Source organism: Rhinolophus hipposideros (assembly GCF_964194185.1).
Source record: "Rhinolophus hipposideros genome assembly, chromosome: 11".
Classification (NCBI taxonomy): Eukaryota; Metazoa; Chordata; class Mammalia; order Chiroptera; family Rhinolophidae; genus Rhinolophus; species Rhinolophus hipposideros.
In genome coordinates this window covers 21,242,736-21,265,272 of record NC_138057.1, presented here as the reverse complement: position 1 = coordinate 21,265,272, position 22,537 = coordinate 21,242,736, and the positions used below count along the sequence as shown (strand labels likewise).

At 38.4% G+C, this 22,537-nt stretch overlaps 1 protein-coding gene across 1 annotated transcript in view; it reads left to right on the top strand.

Moving 5' to 3' along the window:
• The window catches only part of SH3GL2 (SH3 domain containing GRB2 like 2, endophilin A1), a 188,633-nt gene that overhangs the window by 121,516 nt on the left and 44,580 nt on the right, over positions 1-22,537 (top strand). The window contains exon 2 of the mRNA XM_081065245.1: positions 20,883-20,951. Coding sequence (XP_080921371.1) covers positions 20,883-20,951 — 69 coding nt within the window. The remainder of the gene's footprint in view (positions 1-20,882; positions 20,952-22,537) is intronic.

Below are 22,537 nucleotides of genomic sequence, written 5' to 3'. Positions count from 1 at the left end.
TCTGCAATACTAATAAAATAATCATACCAGGTCAGACAGTCAAGTTCGCGAACTCATCCTAGAAAGTGCTACATACCTCATTGCTGGATATCACTATGGTCACCTTGAAGTACCCCCCTTGAGAAGCTATGCACTGATGCCAGTGCCTATTCCACCCTTCAAAGCAATTTTGGAACTCTTTGTCTGGAATGGCCATCAGAACTGTCACTGTATTACCCTTAGTGTCCTGAATGTCATCAAAATGTCTTCCTTTCAATATTTCCTTTATCTTCGGGTAAAGAAAGAAGTCACTGGGGACCAGATCAGGGGAGTAGGGAGGGTGTTCCAATACAGTTATTTGTTTACTGGCTAAAAACTCCCTCCCAGACAGTGCCGTGTGAGCTGGTGCATTGGTGTGATGCAAGAGCCATGAATTGTTGGTGAAAAGTTCAGGTTGTTTTCGTCTAACTTTTCCACATAGCCTTTTCAGCGCTTCCAAATAGTAAACTTGGTTAACTGTTTGTCCAGTTGATACAAATTCATAATAAATAATCCCTCTGATATAGAAAAAAGTTAGCAACATCGTTACAACAAGTTTGTGGACTTAATTGTCAGACCTCGTATGTGGATGCTGTCCTTTCTGTACTGGAAGAGGCCTATTGAATATAGTTAATATCCATTCAAGGGAAAACATTTTCTCTATGCCATTATGAACATTCATTTTCTTTTGGAAATATTCTTTTTGTTTTGTTTCAAAATTTAACTATTTTGCTTTTGAGTGCAATAAAATGTTGGTTTACAAAAACTCCTTCTGTTACCAAATGGCTCATTAAGATTTACCCACCTCTGGAGTCAGTACTTCCCTTCACTGTCTGATAGGGCCACTACCATCACCATTATTTTCTTTGTAAAGTAGCTCTTTTCTTCTGTCAGTAATTTATGTCCATATCTGATGATAGGCTTCTGTAGGGAATGGTAGTTTAGGTGAGAGGTGCATATCCAGGGCACACTAAATATAATCGGCAAGTTTTTTGAGTTAGCTCATTATCTCAGCTTTGTTGGTACTCCATGACCCTTTCTCTGACATATATTTTGTCTAAATTACCAGTGCCTGATTAGTAAATTTGCTTCCATTGTTAAGGATAATCAGTACTCTATAGTAAAAGCATGTCTAAATACATAGAAGGAAAAAAAAACAACACTTTTTTTCTGAGCTACAACAAGGTCATTGCAATGGTATAAAGGAATGGTCTTTGTGGATCTCATTTGACTTATTTCTGTACCAAAAGTTTAGTAATGTACCTTCAAATTTTCACTTTACATATGTCTTATCTTCTTTCATAGCACTAATAGTATTCATGGAGCCTTCTATTATTTCTCCTGAATGTGCCCACTATTTTTACAAACTTTGAAATCTTACATTGTCAATAAAAATATGAATGAGTAAATTCTCTGGTTTTCTTATGCAGTTAACCTCACATTACTTTTGCCTTCAGTGTCACCCACATAGCACATATTTATAAGCTGTTAATAAGAATTTTGTCATACCTTTCTGAAAACCAACACATGATTTGATACACCTTTCGTACATCAGCTTAAACACAGCATGGCTCCCTGACAGGTCTGTTAACTTCTCATAAACTTCTAAACCATGTACATGAGAGACTTTCTCTGTTTAATGAAAAGTCAGGTTTTAGGTGGAATCTTTTAACAACTGTGATCTGTGTTTTCCTTCAAATTTTCTCTCAGGTAATTCTTCTCCATTCTTCTACCATATGCCTGAGGATTCTTACTGCTTCTAACGACCTTTCTCAAATATTTTTTTTGGGTTTTCTCTCTCCCGCAGTCAAAAATTACGTGTCTTTTTCTGATTTTTCTGTCAACTCTCTGGCCTCCATTGTTTTTGATGAGAAGTCAGCTGTTAATTTTATTGTTGTTCCATTGTACCATAGTGCAACAAGTTGTTTTTCTCTTGGTGATTTCAACAGTTTATTTTCGGCTTGCAATATTTTGATAAATTGAATATGAATTTACCCTACGTGGAAGTGTACCCTCCTTAGAAGTGTAGATTAGTGTTATTCATCAAATTTAGGATGTTTTCAGCCACTACTGCTTTGAATATATTTCTGTTTCTTTCTCTCCTGTGGTGCTTTCGTTATGCATATGTTGTACATTTAAATTGTGTCCCACCTTTCTGAAGCTCTGTTATTATTTTCTTCATTCAGTTTTTCTTTTTTTTCCCCGTTTTTTGGATTGCTTAGTCTCTGTCTGTTAATAAGGTAGCTGATTCTTCTTTCTGCCCTCAAATCTACTGCTGAGCACTCTAGTAAATTAATTTCAGTTACTGTCCTTTTTAACTCCAGAATTTCCCTGTGGTTCTTTTTTGCAATTGCTATTGTTTATTGATATTCTCTATTTAAGGAGACATTGTCATCATGCCTTTCTTTACTTCTGTAAGCGTTAGTTTCCTTGAGTTCTTTGAATATATTTATAACGGCTGCTTTCACATTTTTATCTGTTGAATATAACTTCTGGCACCTAAGTTTCTATTACCTGTGTGTTTTTCCCTTTGTATGGGTCCTACTTTTCTAGTTTTTGGTTTGTCTTTCGCATGACTCATATTTTTGTTGTTTTTGTTGTTGAAAACTGCACATTTTAGGTAAAACGTTGTACCTCTAATTATTGTCCCCTCTCTAGTTTTGGAGACCGATTGTTGAAATTGTTCGTTGCGTCACTTGTTTACCTGCATAGCGACTTAGCTAGACTCATTCTGTGTCGTCTGTTTTACCGACATTGTGTGCTCTCTGACTATCTGCTCAAATTTTTTTTTCTAGTTTTCATCCTTTAGCCTGGCTTCCTAGGGTTTTCCTTGGGTCTACAGGAACCATTTATCGATCAAACTTTGTGATTCAGCCACTTTAGCCAATTGGATTTGTGTGCGGCTTGTAGACTGCTTTCACAGTTCAGGGACTTCCGATCCCTGCCCCCCCAACACACACACACACACACACACACACACACGCACACTTAGCCAAGATGTGGTGGTTCGAAGTCCTCTTTCCAGTCTCTCCTGAGAGGGCGCAGCACGGGCCGTGCATGCAGTCTTTCAGACCCTGAGGGGTGAATGTGATTTTATTTTTCAGCCTGACTTCCTCCTAGGTTAGAGTGGCTTATGGTTTAGCCAGTGTGTGGTCAAAGTGTGTGCTTAAGCCCTTAGAGTCAATAAAGCTTCCTCATCTTGCTGACGGGTCTGGGTGTGATTTGTGGAATGTTTTCCTCTCTGCCCCACGTACTACTCTGGTTACTCCTGAGTGGGTACAGCCTAAGGTGTGGTATCAACATTACGGACGTTCAGGGTGAGTGTGATCCCAGGGGAGCTCTTCTTGGATGTCTGTCATGCTTGGATGTATTTATACACGGTCCATCATTTTGCGTTTTTCCACTCATATGACAAAGCTACTAGCCCCCACATACTTAATGGCTTGCCACCAGCACCTCCGTTGTTCATGACTGTTTCCTAGGCATGAACTTCTCCCTACACTGTCCCAAGCAAAATCAGTGTCCTCAGGCAGCATGACGGAGCGCTGTGTCATTAGGGCCTGCCTCTTCTCCTGGGCAGACCTCTGCGCCATTGCACAGGGCTTTGGAGCAGGCACAGTAGCCTGCTTCTCTCAGAGTGACATCCCTTCTGTACAAGCTGGCACTGAGTAGCCCCTGGCCTCTTAGATGGCTCCTCTCGGTGTGGAATCTTTGCCCTATGAGTGCACTAGAATTGGGGGGGGGTTGGAGCCCCGATGTTCTGAGCCTGTCGCTCCTGGGACAAAGCCCGACCCAGCAACTGGAAAGTGAGTGGAAGAAGAGAAATGTCCTCTTAGCATCACTTGCCCAGATATGTGCATGTGCAATGTGGGGTAAGGGTAGTGGAATGAGAAGCATGGCAGCCTGCCCCTCGTAGGTGAAAGTGTAGCCCTGGACGAGGAGCTGGGAAGGGAGGCAGCCCCCATGTTCGTGGCTGTATGTGCCCAGAGTACAACTTCCCTCACACCTTCCTTTCCTATTTTTCAAGGCTTTGCTCCAAGCTAAGTGACGTTTAGCTCATCTGGACTAATCTTTCCTTGTTGTTGAGAGGGTTCATTGGGTTGTGACTTCTCATTGCTAGTACTGTGAATGCCTCCTCGTGGTAAGTGCTCGATACATGTCTGTGACTGAGTGGGTGAATGAAGGGATGTGTATCATAGTTTTCAAGTGATGCATTTAGATTTACTCAAAGGGGGTGGTGGTACATGCAGTTGGGATTTTGGGTACTTGGTAGCTCTGCTGGGTGTGGAAGTAGGTCTAGACTCTGCTGGCCCAGCCCATTCATAGACAGCCAGAACTTTTAAAAAATAAAAAGGGTATGAAGAACTACTGCACGACATGTGAATAAGAAAAGACAATCCAACAGCAGAGCAAAGGTCCATAACAACAAAAATAGGTACATGATATGCATAGGCTGCTTATAGAATAAGAATAACAAAAGATCAATTAGTGTGAAAGGATGTTCAATTTCTCTAATAATCAGGAAAATGAAAAGGTGGTAATATAAATTTACAGTCATTAGTTTCATAAAAATTAAGAAGTCTGACGAAACTAAATATTGAGGAAGATGTGGAAAAATGGGAATTTTGGTACGTTACAAGCAGGACTATAAATTAGTGTAACTGCTTTGGAGAGTGATGTGGCAATAGCTAAATAAGTTGAAGATTCATGCACTTGTGTACCTTAGGCCACATTAATTTCTCTTAACTCCTAGAGAAAACGCTCGCTCATGCAGCAGGGAATGCAGGGGGTGCTTATTACTGTATAGTTTGTACTGCTAAAAAATGTAAAACAGCCCAAATATATATCACTAGGAAATGGACAAACAATGGGGGAGGACGAAGGGTGGGCTCTAGAAGAGGGTAAATGGGGTCTAATATATGATAATGGAAAGAGAATTATCATATATTAGACCCCATATGGTGGTGAACACACAATGTGAGATATAAATGAGGAATTACAGAATTGTACACCTGAAATCTATGTAACTTTACTAACAATTGTCACCCCAATAAACTTCAATTTAAAGAAGAAAAACACAAAGAAGCAAATGTTGATATATTCTTTCAGTGGAATACTATGCAGTAGTTAAAAATGAATGGTCTGCCATTGGGAAGGAGAGTAGTGTGTCGGGAGGGTTGGGAGAGCATTTTATTTATTTAAAAGTATTCATACCAAAAGGAGAAAATTGTTCACTTTTTGGAAGCTGAGTGGCGTATAGATGGGTGTACACATTTTGGAGTTGGAAATAATATGCCAGATTTCTATGTGAAACTAGTCTTCCTCTTTGATCTTTAATTTTTCTTCAGGAACTTGTCTCTTGTGGTGCTTAAATCCAGTTTCTACCTTGGCACATTCCCTATTTGAGTGACTTTAATTCATGACGAGTGTAAAGAAAGGTACCTGTGTTTAGCTAGTAGAATAGGAGAGCCACATTCATTAAATAGCAAGAGACTTTCCCTCCATTTTTTTCCCCACAGTATAACTTTCTCTTGTAAAGGTAGTGTGTTATCTAAAACCTTCTGCTTTACTAACAATATTCTCCTGAGCTTTAAATGACAGGTTCAGCATACTCTAAGTTAGGAAATATTATGTAAGAGTAGATGGTAATTCACTCAAGAGAAACACAGTTTGCAGGAAACTATAAAATAATTCATTGGGAAAATTTATTTTAAGTTCCAGTAAATTAAGTCCCACTGTGTGTTTTCATGGGCTGTGTAGGGAAAGGGAATCATAACCAAAACAAAAGGACGACAGCAATAAAACCTATATATTATGTTCTCTAAGCCTACTTAGAGAGCAAGATGTTTTTATTAGCAAGTTTGGGATTTGATGCATGCAGGACTTCTCCCAGAGAGACGACATATGTTCTCTTGTGCATGCCAGACTTGTGACAATCACAGTTCTCTGGTCCTGCAAATGAAAGTGAAATGCTGTATAGCCGTTATGGCAAGCATGAAACCTTTTCCTAAAGCAGCATCCTTTTTTGAATGCAAGCTCTTATTTGGCTCAGTGGCTTTGCACTAAGTCTATCTAGCATGATATTTTAGAATCATAAATGCTCTGATGTTTCACCTTCATTGCTCTTAGTAGGAAGGCCTTTGTTTAGTCCCAGAGGACCTGCTGGGTCTGGCTCTTGCAGGTATCTCCAGCTTCACGTTGGGTGCTTCCTCCTTCCCTCTTTGATCTTAAGTCATGCTGGCCGCTTGGAGGAGCCATGCTTACCCCGGAGGCCAGGGTTTTTGCATATCCTCTTCATGGCATCTTCAGTGCCTGACACATAAAAAGAATTCAGTCTTTTCCAAACGAATGAATGGAAGGAAAGATGATATAGGAGCATTTGTGACAACATGGATGGATCTCGAGAGAATAATGCTAAGTGAAATAAGTCAGACAGAAAAAGCAGAGAACCCTATGATTTCACTGATATGTGGTATATAAACCAAAAAGAACAAGACAAACAAATGAGAAACAAAAACTCATAGACACAGACAATAATTTAGTGGTTACCAGAGGGTAAGGGGGTGGGGGGTGGGTGATGAGGGTAAAGGGGATCAAATATATGGTGATGGAAGGAGAACTGACTCTGGGTGGTGAACACACGATGGGATTTATAGACGATGTAATACAGAATTGTACACCTGAAATCTATGTAAATTTACTAACAATTGTCACCCCAATAAAATTAATTAAAAAAAAAAAAAAAAGTTGCTACAAAAAAAAAAAAAAAAAAAAAACATATCCTGCTTTTTGCAAACATAGCTCTAATAGCTATATCATTTTGCATTATTTAGTCATACAATATTTAATTCTTCTAGTGTAGGACATTCTTGATGTTTCCTTTTCTCCCTGCTTTAAATAAGAAATGAATATTGAGCTTAAGATGTTTCCTATGTTTCAAATTATCTTTTTAGAATAAATCCCTATAAATAAAAAAAAAAAAAAAAAAAAAAAAAAAGAAGGAGGCTAAGCTGTAAGGTGGTCGTTGTGGTTATAGAGATGTGGTGGGAAACAAGTGTATGAAAAAGGTAACACCTCTGACTCCTTATCCAATCATTAGTGTTTGAGAGGCCGACTCTTTTACCCTCCTTTTTCTAACTTTTTTCATCACATTCTGTTGATACAGTCATGCCAGCATTTTACCTTAATTTTTAAAACACACGTTTAAAATACTACTGCTGTCGAAAGTGCCCAGAGCTGCTGCTGGTTTCCTGTTTTCTATATTCACCTTTTGTCTTCAAGCTTTGCCATTGGCTGAGGGTATTTTGTGGGATAGAAGAAAAGGCAAATGCAATGATAGTTCAAGGGAATGAGATCAAATAGAATTGCATGGAAAAAAAGAAGTTAAAGGAAAAAACAAGCAGATCAAGTGGGTGCAGTGGTGGGTGTGCTGTTCCACTGCCTTCTCTTCTGCTCACACATTGAGTGAGGCCCTGAGAAATAGGGATGGCAAGATCAAAATCACGGCCTTCCAGGAACTTGAAAAAGTTAGAGAGGCATTTAAATGGGTAATAGTGGTACCAAATGCAGTCTACCAAGTGCTAACTAGAGTTAGGCCCAGGCGTGGTGGGAGGACAGAGGGGATTGGACTTCTTCACAGAGGAGGACACAATTGACCTAGAGACAATCCGATTCAGTAGGTGTGTAGGCAAAGGAAGGAAGCAATCGATTTATTATTGAAGGACAGTAAAGCCTAACTCATTTTAAGCAGTCCTTGTTTGTTACCAGGAACATGTTTAGCCACAATGTTTAGCAATATAAACAGTATGGGAACAAGTTAAAAATTTTACACATTACAGTATCCCACAGTGCTGCTGATTGATCCCTCTTGATTATGATCAGACCAAGTAGACCGTTTCTTGGGAATCAGTTTTATTGGGTATGAGAATTAGAGGACCTGAGTTTCAGTCCTGTGTCTGGTAGGACCTGGCTGTCTGACATAACGCACTTGTTCATCTTGACCCCACTTCCTCAGTGGCTCCCATCCCTGCTCCTCTCCCTACTTTCCGGTGTGCACAGGTGCCCATGGGATGGTGTGTTTCCATCACAAACATAAGTTTACTCCTGCACTGATTCTTTTCTGATGGGTGACCTGACTTCCTCTTTCTTACAACCCCCACCCCAAGTAAGAATTGAAATCTCTCATTTTGACAAACACAAAAAAGTCTATACCACATTGGCTCATGAATGTATCCACTTTCCTCTCATATTCTCTAACGTAACCTCTCCTTGCTAACTAAGTGAATTAATACACCATAGAACTCTGATAACATGAAGTGACTGGATAAGAAAACTTAAGGGATCACTTCTGAAAAGTGCGTTCTCAGTATAACATCGCCTTCTGAAGCGTAAATTTGAATTCACCTTTAATGAGTGACAGGTGCCCACAGGAACACCATTTTGCTCTTAAAGATCCTCATCTGTCATGATGCTATATATATTAATGGCTCCCCCCCTTAATTGACCTGGATTTGGGAAAGTGTTTGTGTTTCTCTCTTTTACCACACGCTAGTCCTGGGTAGCAGCGTTTTGGAAGCCTTCACCTTCCAGTCACCATGTCCATGAATTTCCACATGTCCTGTCACCTTGTCACTCTTAAGTTACAGGGTCATGTCGTGGTATGTGGAGAGTAACGACACTACTTTCCATTATGGAAGTACTTTACAGTTGACAAAGCTTACTCAGTTATATTACATAGTCTATAACTACCTTGGGAAGTAGCTTTTAATTATCCACCTCTTAAATTTGAAAACTTAAAAGTGAAAATGATGTGCCCAAGGTTACCAACCTAGAAAAAAACATAAAGGTTCGTCAACTTATGGGTGTATAAACAAAATGTGGTATCTCCATACATTGAAAGATATTCTACTGTCAAAAGAGACGAAGTACTCATCCAGGTTATAACATGGATGAACCTTGAAAATACTATGCTAAGTGAAAAAAGCCAGAAATAACACCATGTAATTAGAAGACTATATTTACATGAAACTTCCAAACTAGATAAATCCACAGAGACAGAGAAGAGAGTGGCGTTGTCAGGGGGTAGGACAGTGAATGGAGTTGGGGAAGTGACTGATAATGGGTATGAAGTTTCTTTTTGGTATGAAAAGTGTTCAAAAATTACATTATGGTGATGACCACACAAATCTGTAAATACATTAAAAATAATTGAATTGTACACTTTAAATGAATGAACTTTGTGACATGTTAATTATATCTCAATAAAGTGGTTAAAATTGTCAATTCACTCTTTTCTTCCTTACCTCTCAGATCTTAAGGACAAGTGACTTCAAACCAACTGTCACTAGGCCGCCTTCTTGGTACATATTTGGCTTCATTATTTTCCCTGCCATACCAAGAGGTACCCAGCCTCGTCCTCAAAGTCTCTCCCCTCTGAGTATTCCTCTGTCCCTTCCTCGCATTCCTCTATCCATTCCTCACGTGTCCAATTTGAACAAATAAGAGGATAGCCTCTCAGAGTCCTTGTATTCACAACCTACTACTCATGAGCAGGTGCTGACATTGGGACATTAGTATGCCTGTGCAGAATTAAAACCAGAATATTCTTTCCTGTGTCCTTCCCATATTTTCTTTTTTGACGTAATTTCATTAGAGTTCTGCAAGCAGTCAACCCTTTCAGGAGCAAGAGCAAGTTTTCCACATGGTTGAAAAGCGCTGGGCAGAAACTTGAAAGCAAAGGAAGTCATTAGTGCCAGTTTTTATTGCTAGGATTGTATTTAGAGCCTGTCCCCAACTTTGTGCCACTCTAAGCCTGTAGAAAAGCCAAACCCGTCCCTATTGTTTATTAAATGCTATGTATATTTGTATAAGAGTGGGAAAATAACTATTGTTACATAGTTGACTGAGGCAGTAGGAAATGGGATGATGAAGGCTGTAGCGTCTTTCCACATCTGGAAAGTATATTGGGAAAGAAAGAACCAAGTTAGCATGGGATGCAGTGGCATTACTGGAATGTATGCTCCAGCTAATGCAGCAGCCTTTCCTCTTACATATATGCTGCAGGGGCAGAGGACACCTAGTTCTAATACCAGAGATTGTGGGTAAAAAAGCAAACCATGAATTTGTGAGATGGGTGGGGGGAGCTGCCACCCTTTCTCCTTTTCTGACTTCAGAGCCTGCAAGGTGTGAGTCTCCAGGGAGAGTCGGCTTCACTGCAGGCAGCAGACCTCACGGCTCAGAGTGGAAGCAGAGTGGCGCCTCTGGCACTGCACAGCCTTTTTGCAGTGACAGGGTGCTTAGTGTTCAGAAAATCCTGCCCAGGATTGTAAATGGAATATATCTCTACATATATCATTGGGTCACTAAGGCGCCTTTCAAATTTTTTGGTTGGGATGATGGAATTTCTGCAGATAGGAGTTATCAAACTTGATAATCTCAGACGGGGATCCATCTTTCTGAGTTTTGTATGGTTATTCTTTGTCCGAATGTAATTCCTTTATCAGTGGATCAGTGATCTGTATAAGATAGTGGGCCTGGGATTTCTTCATTGAATGCCAACTGGCTGTCCATCTATTTTCATGACTATCTCTGAAGTCTCTTCATATCTCTTACCGTATTTAAGGTAAAATTTGTGATTTTTATTGCAGCTGTGAGCATAATGCTAGTTTTCTCTGGCTTAGGAAGGGAAGAGCAGTTACCTCAGGATAGAGTGTGGCTGCCACATGTGATATAAAATGATGTATGAAATACTTGTAGGAGTTGCTCAGGTGTCTTGAGATACCCATTGGCTTGCAATTTGTCCCAGATGTTTGCTTTCTGCAGAGCTGAAGTACCTGCCTTGAATGGATGGAGGGAGGCTGTCTAAGCATGAGTGATGGAAATGGAGCATATTCCGAGCTGCCTTCCCTGCAGCTGGGACCTGTCAGTTATTCTACTTGTTATGAGTGTTTCATGCAGTACTGAATGATAATTCTATAGGCAGAAAGCGAAATGGAAGAAATACTATACACAAAAAGTATGAGGCTGTAGTTCCTGTTCTCTGATTTCTGGTATCCCTTAGAGCACGTATTTTGCCTTTGAGCCCATTGTACCAACTGACATCAATACATAGCAGTTTGCATGATCACATAGCTGTCAGACTCTTGGAATAATTGTTCTAATTACCACCCACCACCACCTTCTCGTTCCTCCTCTGGGCTTGCTTACACTGATTTGAGAAATGACTTCCTTGGTTTCTTTGATTCTTCTCTTTCCCAATTCTTCCTTTACTTTCTGACTTTTTTTCTTGGTCTTTGTGTTGGCTTTCCCCCCTTCCTGTCCCTAATTTTTTGGTGATGCTTAAGGTTCTCTCCTTGACCGATAACTGCTCTCTGGATACATACTCTCCCTGAACAATCTCATCTACTTTTCCAGTTTTATAAATCAAATACATAACTGCTGATTCCATATATATGTTTCTTGCCTTGACCTCTCCCTGTAGGCTTAGACTCATATATTCAGTTCCCTGCTGGACATATTTACTGGGACTTCAAACCCTATGGTTCTGTACCTGAGTTCTGCTCATTTGTATTCATCCGTCTACCAAAGCCTGAAACCTAAGAGCCATCTGAGAATTCTCTGCTTCACTCCTGTATCAAATCAGTCACAAAGACCTGTTTATTTTATGTCCGAAATATTTAGTGAGTCTGTCCTTCTTCCCAGAGTTTGTGGTTTAAGCCCTCATCATCCACCTGGATGATTACAGTAGCATTCTAACTGATTTGCTTGTCTCTAATCTTGCTTTTTTTAAATAGTTTTCTCTCTGTAGTTAGATGACTTAACAATTAATTTTACTTATTACCCAGCTTAAAACCTGTTACAGGCTCCCCCATCAATTCTAAGATAAACTTTAAGGTTTTATAGTAAGACACTTTGGAAAATATTTTGGCAGTTTTTTTTAAATGTTAAATACACACTTACCGTAAGACCCCTGTTTCTCTTTCTAGCTCTCTACTCAAAAGAAATGAAAACATACATCCACACAGACTTGTATACAAATATTCATAGCAGCATTATTTAAAATATCCCCAAACTGGAAGTAATCCAAATATCCATCAAATGGTGAATGGATAGATTAAAATGTGGTATAAGCATGTAATGGAATACTATTCACCTATAAAAAGGAGCGAAACTACTGATACATGTAATGACATGGATGAATCTCAAATGTCTTATGCGAAAGGAAAGGTACTAGATATTTAAGACTACCTATTGTATGATTCACTTATATGACATTTCCAGAAAAGGTAAAACTGCAGAGATGGAAAGCAGATCACTGGTTGCCTAATAGTGGGAGTGAACATTGTTAAAAACCGGCACGGGGAAAAACCAGCACACTCCCGGCACATTGTTAAAAATCGGCACACTTCCATCTTGGGGTGATGGAAGTGTTTAACATTGGATTGTAGAGATGATTACGCAACTAGGCAAATTCACTAAAAGTCAGAAAAAAACACACACAAAAACACTAGGGTCTTTAGCATGGCATAGAAGGTTCACTACCATTCTTTCTGTTTTTTTTCCTGTGTCCTCACTTTTTATCATTCCCTGCCTTATGTTCTGAGCTCTGGAAGCACTGAAATATATCTACTTTGCTGCATACACTTTGTTGTTATATTTGGTTTTTGTCATGTAGTAGCTTCTACTTGAGAAAATTTCTTCCTGTATCCCACGTCTATCTATCCTTCTGGCTTACCTATACACATTTGAGAATGAGCCACGCTGCAAGAAGCTTTCCCCAACCTTGTCTTCTTATTCAACTGGGATAAAATTGTCTATCCCAAGCTCTAATGATTGTCTACATGTTTTTTGTGTACTTGCCTCATTACAGTAAGTCCTCACTTAACACTGTCAATATGTTCTGCAACTTTAAGCAAAATGACGTGCAACAAAACCCGTTTTGTCATAGGCTATTTGATATAAATAAGAGTTAAATTCCTATAGTATCTCATCAACTTACAATGGAATGACATTGAATAACATGATGCTATTTGAGGACCTGCTGTATATTGAAATGGTTTGTGTATCCACATATCTCACCAAACTCATGTTCCCAGGGAAAATGCGCCATGTCTTATTTGCATATGAAACCTCCAGCGCTAGCAAAGTCCCTGGTACACAGTTGGCATTCAAGTTGAGTTCAGTTGTATTCATTCCATTTGGTCAATTTAATCTAAAGATGATTTCTTGTCTTTTTTATTTTTATTTTTATTTTCATTTTTTTTTTAGAATGAGAATCTGGGGGTTAAAGTACCGTAGAGTTTTTCTTCTTTCCTTCCTTCCTTCCTTCCTTCCTTCCTTCCTTCCTTCCTTCCTTCCTTCCTTCCTTCCTTCCTTCCTTCCTTCCTTCCTTCTTTCCGTTCTTTTTATTCCAAATGCTTTGCATGGTATTATCTCTTTTCCTCCCTTTCCTAACTTATTATCTACTTTTGATGTGCTATAAATACCACTCCATCTAGATTCTGGGTCATTCATTAACCAGGACTGAAATCTCAAATGAATTACTGGTACCATTTTTTCTCTTTGCAGCTTCTATTTTTTTTTTTTTTCCTCAAGGGAATTTATGACTGAGCTTTAAATAGAATTTAAAAATGCTGTATGACGTAATTCTAGCCCTAAGTCTTAGGGCCTATTTTTAGAAGACACTGTCTTTTTATATTTTGTTCAATTTCAGTGGCTTATTGGACTAGTGGACTAGGAAAATGTATAAAACTTTTCCTGTTGTCAGGGATGGGAAACATGATGGAAATATCATCCCCCTCTGTTGAAACTTGTTCCTTACTTGGTGAGGAACTAGATTATTTGGGAAGTTGAAAAATAGAGAAATACTGGTTGTTTTATTATACTGTACATTTTTATACTTTTAAATTTTTTTTCTAGAAGACAAAAATAGAATCATTTGCAAATGAAACTATAGGTGATAGTATAAACTGTCTTTCCAGGGAGGGACTGAAACTCTGCATGATACCCTATAATAAATCCTACCAACTCCCTTTGAGGGGGTGTATGTAATTAGCTACATAATCTGTGGGAAAGTCTCACTTTGGACAAATGGAGCTTGGAAAGTTCTTTTTGTTAACCCTAGTGAACCACACCAGACACAATTAGAATATCAGTTTCTGAATTTTCTATGTAGTGTTTGACCAGAAGCAAAATAGGCTGGAGGCTGGGAAAAGGACCAAGTGTTTAGCTCACTAAACTCATCTTAATGTTTTTAGCTCCAGGTGTTCGAAGAAAATCAATCTTAATCTTATTAAATTATTGTGAGGGAAAATCACTAGTTTTTATATTATATAAGAGGATCCTTTCCACTTTTCTTCAATATATAAATTCTACTTGATAGTAAGAAACTGGGAAGAATTAGCTCAATTTAGATAGATAAAAATGCCTTCATTCATTTTCAAAGAAATTCTGAAGTTTCTAAATGGGGTGGAATAGGAATATATATATATATATATATATATATATATATATTTTTTTTTTTTTTTTTTTTTTTGAAATTCACTTTCCAAACATCATGGCATTTAAGCATTCCAATTTAATGACAGCTGAGAAAAACTAGTGTGAAACTTATATCCCACGGAATGAATTCACCCTGCCTTTCATACATGAGAATACCACCATCTGGAAAAGCAAGATATATTTTCTTTAGCCAAATACCAAGAAAATACTGCTGTAATTTTGACTCTCCTGTTTCCTTCTGCATAGTTGATATGCCAGTAAGTATTTTCATTATAAATTTTATTTTTAGTACCTTTCTAATGATTAATGATTAAAGAACCTTCATGAAGAGTCAGAATATGGACATTTATTTATTCTCATTGGTGATGGTTGTCTACAAATACTGGAAAACAGTACAGTGTCCCACAGAGGTAGTTCAGTTCTTTCTAAAGAACTTGTGCATTAAATGATGATGTTCTTTAATGCATGTAGAATTTTTTTTTGCCAAACGTAGGAAACCAATTTAAAATTCTACCTTTCATGTAAGACCACTTGTTAAGACATAATAAGCCCCTTATTTTAATAATGGTTTTTGATAGTTTACAAAGTGCTCTTACATGTATAGTTTAATTTAATTCTCAAAAAATCCAGTGTTAGATGATGTTGGTTTTCATTTCTTGGGTGTAGAAATTGAGGCACTAACAAGTTATGCATTTTTTCTTTCATACAACTATTTGATGTCATCGTCAAGACTGGAATTCAGGTGTCTTGATTCTAGGTCCACTTAAAAAAATTACCTCAGGTGTCTCTCATTGCCTTAATTGTCACTGAGGTTTCATTACACATGTGTATAATTCTGTGGATTGCTCCATGGTACCGGTGGGCGGGACAATGTATGAGTTCTACTTTCTTCTTTTGACAGACTAGTTATGCTTAACTTATGGAACATTAAAATAATTCCATTTTAATATGAGTAAACAGATAGTGTACAGTACTTAATAAAATTATTTTTGATGATTTTTAAAAAGCATTTTGGAAAAATGTTATATTTACTTTCTATTTTATAGTGTGGGTAAACACACACATAAACATGTTTGCCCACATGTGTGTTTATATACACACATGGACATATACATGTAAATTAAAATACATACGTATTTAGAACCATGATTGATGGGAAGAACATATGTCATTACTCTTAATTGTAATTGTACTAAAAGTAATTCGATGAATGAATGTAAAATGGTTACAGTTAAGAGAATTTTCTTTAGCTTTGGCTATAAATATTAGACATAATAGTTCATTGAATTTTCTGCCTGTTGCTGATGGAGAAAAAGACATTGTTCTTTGGAGAGGAGATTAAACTCCCAGAAAGGAGATACAGAACCAGTGCTAACTCCTAGTTAAGGGTCTTCCTTTTGTGAGCAATTTTTGGTCTTAGAATAATTCATTGAGATAAAATTTTTTCAACTCATAATTGTCTGCTCTGCAAGCACTATGTTCAGTAATGCAGTCTCGGAAGTTTTCAAATAAAGAAGGATGTGATAGGATTCCCTCCTTTAACGTCTTATAATTCCGATGAGCACAGGTCCTCAGCAGTTTTACTCAGGTGGCAAGTTCCAAGTACTCCAACAGATGATGTGTTTCATTAAGATGCAAAGGAAGTCTAATAACTTTCAACTAGGGTGAGCGGTCAAGTGGATGGAAAAGGTGAAATCTGGGCGAGCATTATAGATAATTGGTAGGATTTGAAAAATAGGAAAGGGTAAGTAAGTCCAGGCCCAAGTAAGAGGGAATAAACATAGTTGGTGGATGGTAAGGAAATCTGGCTTTGTATGATGAATAATAGATATAAAGCTGAACAAAAAGAGAGAAGCTAGGAGGTAAATAACTTCGCATTGTGTGAGGTCTGAATAAATTTGGTCTTCAGTCTATTGAATTTCACTGATGATGTGATTTTCAAGGAGACCTTTATAAAAGGCAGTTGAAGAGATGGTAGTTGGCCCTCCAGTGTTTAATGCGATGCAGTGCAGGGATGAATCTGAGCTGCGCTTAGAAGGTGGAGTGGCTTTTGCTTGGAGAGGACAGTTAGTGAGGGGGAGCATGAGTCACTGTTGGAAAGTGCAGCACCCTCTGCTGAGAATAGTGGTCATTTATCTCAGCTGTTTCTTGCCGCTGGTTCCCATGGACATTTTTCTCATCTGGTGTATGGAGAAAGATAGCGTGAGACAATACTGGTGCAGACTCAGAATGAAGACTTTTAATTTAAAACATGAGTTGGGTTTTATTATTTACGTTTTTGTTTTTTTTTTTTTTTTGGAAAAGTTTTGTGTTTTGAAAGTCCATCCCAGAGCGAAATGATCAGTCTTACTTGCCTCACTTTTTGCCTCCTCTGTCATCTTAACATTAATATTTACAAAAGTACATTGTGCTTCGGTTCCATAAATCTTTACTGAGTACATTGTTGTGAGAAATACAATGAAGAATAAAGGTAAGAGAGAGGAAGGTGAGATTTTGGTTTGGTTGAAATAGAGAGTCTGTGGAGAGTGTGAGAGAAGATAAGATTAGAAGCATAAGCTCTCAATGTCGTCCTAAGTGGGTAAAATTAAGGAATTTGACTAGAGGAGTTTTTTGTTTGTTTGTTTGTTGTTTTTAAGATGCACAAGGGCATATTGGTTCATTTGTACTGCTTTTTATTCAAAGAACTTGCTGATTTTCATTTAACTAATGGATCACTTTCTCAAACAGCAAGCATATTATCATAAACAGCATCAGAAAATACTCAATACTATGAAATCTTGGTTTCAGGATTCACCTCACTGGAAAACAGGACAGAATTATTCTTAAATAAATGGCACTGGGAAAGGAAAACAAAACTAATTGTTGGCTAGATGGGCTCAGGGAGCCTATATTCCTTACCTTGACTCATACATTAAATGATAGAAGTCTTAGTAATGTACTTAAGGAACAGGAGGAGAAAATACTTGGCATACTTCTAAGGAATGAGTCAGTTGTTATTTATCCCATTGTGTAATTCAGTGCCTAGATAGATTTAGATCCCCTGTGACTTGAGGGGAAGAAAAGCCCAGAGAACAGTGTAGATTTCATTTTGAATACTCATTTTTCCAAGAATCTAATTAGGTTAGAATTTTTTTTTATCAACCAACCAATCAAATCAGTACTTGTATCTCATTCACTGTTTGCTGAACTGTTTTTCTCAGAGCAGCTCTAATGTCAGCTTTTGTTGAGAAGAGAGATTCATTCTCTCTCTCTCTCTCTCTCTCTCTCTCTCTCTCTCTCTCTCTCTCTCTCTCACATACACACACACACACACACACACACCTCTCTCTCTCTCTCTCTCTCTCTCTCTCTCTCTCACATACACACACACACACACACACACCTCTCTCTCTCTCTCTCTCTCTCTCTCTCTCTCTCATACACACACACACACACACACACACACACACACACACACACGCCTTAAACCAAATAGTTATAGCTAATGGACTGATGAATTGGCTTTAGTATGAGTTACCGGGACTAGTTCTAAATTACTAATAGACACAGTGATCCCATTTGGTATCCTGTTTGATACAGTGAGCCAGCAACTGTGGTTCTAACCTGTAATAGATGCAAAAAGTGAAGAAATTAAAGTCATTCTCAGTTAAGCCATATGGGTTTGAAAATGTGATATTGTGGTTTTTGATGAAAGGCATATTTTATACCCTAGAGATGGTCAAAATGTGATTAACCCAAGGTTAACAGGGTTCTCTAATGTTATTACAAATGGAGACATTTCTCAGCTATGTGTTTTTTTGTGACAATTTTGCAAATAAAAAATATCTCATTCGTAGGTCATGGAAAGGGTCTATTTATAATGATCTAGTTTTGATGAAATGGGACCTTGGGAGACATATACTGAGTTCCCTGGCATTGGAGACAGTCGGGTGGAACTGAGAGTTGATTTGGGGTTGTGTAGCATGTGTTTCTTTATTCAGTAGGAGATCAACTAGATTAGAGTTTTCCAGCCTAAATTTAACTAAAAACCACATCCTTCAAGAATAAGACACAAGAGGGGTAGAAATATGAGCCATATACAACTGCCACCACTGAGCAAAGTGAAAGGAGGAGAATCAGTGTAAAAAATCTGTTGGATGATAGGGAAAATTTGATAACCTTTAAGGCCCCTTCGATTTGTGATTTCTTGTAATGCAGACCTGAATGTGCAGATCAAGTCCCTGGCATGTAGGCTCCCACTAGGAGGTTCTAAACTGAATGCTAGGGTCTCCCCACCCCCCAATTCTGGTTTGGTAAACATCTTTAAGAAAGCTGGCAAAGAAGCTGACTGCGGGGCAGATCGCAGTTGGTGCAGGCTTACGATTAGGTGGTAGTAATGCTAGACAAAGCCTGGATCTGTGCGTGTTGTGGCTAGCGTCACCCGAGACACACGTTAAGTGAGAGAGCTGATGTGAAGGGTTAAGGCAGCGCATCCACCTCTGGCTCTCTGAATCTAGTGGAACTTCAGGCTGAGGAGGCCAGCACCATGGACAGCTCTTCAAAGTCCTGGTGGACATGGAAAGTGGAGGGTTTAGCTTAGCAAAATTCACCTCAGGTCCTGGCTTCACCTCTTTATGGCTAAAGGTCTCTGCCATGGATAGGAAAGTTAATTTACGCAACCCTCAGTTTGCTCATCTGCAGCATAGGAATAATATCTGTTTTACATAGTTCTTGAGGTACACAGATGATAAATTACAAGTGAAAAATTATGTGTCAGCTATACAAAGTAAAGATGCTTCATATCGCTTTTATTGAGCTTTCATGTTTAATTATTGACCTTTATCTACCTAACATTATATTATGTTAATGAAAATTGCTAGATTCTTCTCAAGGTATGAAAGAACAGTTCAATAAATGGCTGAGAAAGAACAGGGTACTATAAGTAGATATATATTGTACTGATGAGAGACGGGAGCTAGGATATACTACATATTGTGTAGGTTCAGACACAGATTCTTATATTTATGATGCCATTTAATTTTTATAAGAACTCAGTTTACCTAGCAAAGAGTAGAGGAGTCAGTCCATGTCATGCCTTTCCATCACAGCATATTTTCCTGTTATTGCTGCTGGGGTGAAATGAATGATATCTGTATGAAGGGCTAGAGTGGTGGTAGAATTCAGATTCTTGGTTACTGCAAGAGTGATCTCTTCTAAAGGTTTTCCTGTGGCAGAAAGTAGAAGACAGAAAAAAGAGGGTAAGGAATATACCTTAGCCACCCAATCCAGAATATCCAAGCTTCCATGGCCAGGAGACTGAGCCATGCATCCAGAGGTCCTTTTAGAAGGAGGTGAACCATGCTCGCTGGGATGATCCAGGTTGTTACTGAGGTTTCTGCAGGTCTGGTCGTGATGGGAATCCTTCAGAGACCCACAACACAGTGGCTACTAAAGGAAGTGAAAAATCATACTGTGATATCTGTGTGTGATAACTCTGTAGTACAGTGATGTCTTATTGAAAAGTGTCTACCTTTACAATTAGAGTAGAGAAAGAGGAATGAAATTCCGATGTCATTAGCATTTAACCTATCTGTCTTGGATGATACCAAAGTATTTTTCTTGTGATCCCTTCATAAAATTTTATTAGACTTAATTTGAATCTTTATTTCAGAACAGAATAGTATAGCTAATGTTTTATGAATGTGAATCCTACATGTGAAAAATGAACATTTGCACGTATAAATTGATGAATGTAAATTATATGACAATGGGAATTCAAAGAAATAGCATCAGTACCTTTCCATATAGTCTTCTCATATGTACGTAAGGATGCAGACAGCTACAGGGAGCTTTCTAAGACTACTGTTCAAGTCCTTTTATTTGAAGATCAGCTGGGATGATTTTTTTTTCTTACAAGTTAGATAAGTGTTTGTGATTATCTGTTCAATAGTCCACTGAGGAATAAGTTGAAGAAGTAGCAATCTAATTAGGTAAGAATTTTATTTTTCTACCTGGGGAGCATTTTAGATCCATTATCAGAAGGAGATGAGTATTTCATGATGCTGTTGTCCCTCAGAACTTTGAAAAAGAGAATGTTAGTGATTAGACAGTTATATAATGATTTACATAATAGAAAGAGTGCTGGGGTTGAAATCAGAAGACACAAGTTTGAATTGTTTCTTCAAAACCTACCAGGTTCATGGTCTTTGGTAAATTGTTTCAATTCTCTAAGCTACAGTTTCGTCTTCATGAAAAGTAGGACTGCCCATCTATGTCATGGAATGATGGTGAGATTATATCACATGATGTTTGTGACAGTGCTTAACATTTGTAATGTATTTTTAAAGAAACTTTATAATAATTTTCCGTTTGGTTATTTTCTACAGAAAGTGAGTGAGAAGGTTGGAGGAGCTGAAGGAACCAAGCTAGATGATGACTTCAAGGAGATGGAGAGGGTAAGTCACTACCACTTAAACTTCCCTTTGACATAAAATTGCCTGGCTACTAAGAGGAGAAGGGAGAAAAGAAAGGGGAAACTGTTCTCCACTGGTGCCTGGGAATATATTTTTTTATTTTTAAAAAATACTCACTTTTTTAAGTATCTATTTTAAAACAAAAAATGTGAAGTATCCCATCTTCCCTTTGTACTATCCCAAGGACAATACCTCAATGAAGGTGAAATGCCATGGTATAATTTGCCTCCTGGATTTTGTCATCATTTTTCCAAATAGGGACAACATAGAGCTGATGTTGAATTGTGGTGAGGTGGAAAGAAAAGAGAACGTGGGAACCGATGTCTCACATGTTTTGGGGAGAGTCTCAATGACTTTCTGGCTTTAGAAGCTGTCCCTTGCAGGACCATGCCAGCCAGAGGCAGCAGGTGGAGTGGAGAGAAGGCAGCTGTGGGCCTTTCTGACCTTGCACCTGCTCCACTTCCACTGCTTGTTTCACAAGTCAATTTATTGCTTGGACTCTGTTTTTTCTTTTCTTTTTTTTAAATAAAAAACCGAGGATGCTAATCCCTTCTTGGGGGACTTTTATTAAGGATTAAAAATAGTGCAAATCCTTTAGGATTCTGCCTAAACGTTGATTCTCAGCGAGTGAAGGTGGAGGTGGTGATGAGCAAAATAATCCCATTTCACTTTTCTTGTGACATATTGTATTTTCTTTGTTTCTTTTCTTTCACTTTAAGATTGTTTATAGCAAGTGATTCCTAGGCTTATGGTGAAGTATGTATTACATTGTGCAAAGAATTAATTTAGGTGTTAAATTGTGGATGGGTGAAGGAGCTGGGAATATAAACCCTGTACTTGAACAGAGAGAATGTCAAAAGCCTGTGATACCTAGAAACCATATTTTTATTTAGTTCATATCAATTTCAGGACATTGCCTCAGTTTTGCTATTTTTGCTGTTTGTGGGAAAAGTCAAAGAAAGAAAATTCCTACATACTTTTTGCCTTGTCGTTTTCACTGTTTCTTCTGATGAGTTCACTGCTGAATTCAGCAAGTTCTTGTTTTGTGTTTCCCATGAGCCAGGCATGTAGGACCTAGCAATGAACAGGTAGATAAGGTCCCTGACCATGTGGAGTTCATAGTGTACTGCAGAAGGAAGACTCTGGACAAATACTGACTGGTGTGGAAGGGGAATGACACAGGGTAGTAGAGGAGCATAGAGGAGAGGAAACGCACCCACACAGAGTAGAAGGGAAGACGTTTGTGATATTTAAGTGAAGATGTGGAGGTAAGTAAGCATTAGCAGAGCCTAATGTGTTTCTGGTAAAGGAAACAACAAACAGGAGAACAGGACACAATTGAATTCCTGAAAAAAAGACGAGTTGCCAGGAGACAAGGGTCTCAGGAAATGAGACTGCAGTGTTTACACAGCTTGTCATTCTGGCTAAGTTTTTGAGATGGATAGCACCGATAGGTTAGGTAGCCACTGAGAGGAGATTTACAATGAGAGTCCTCAGTCCCAGCCCGAAGTCTGGGCAGCCAGCCTCTTACACTGAATGTCTGGCAGCCACTTGCCCCATGACTGAAG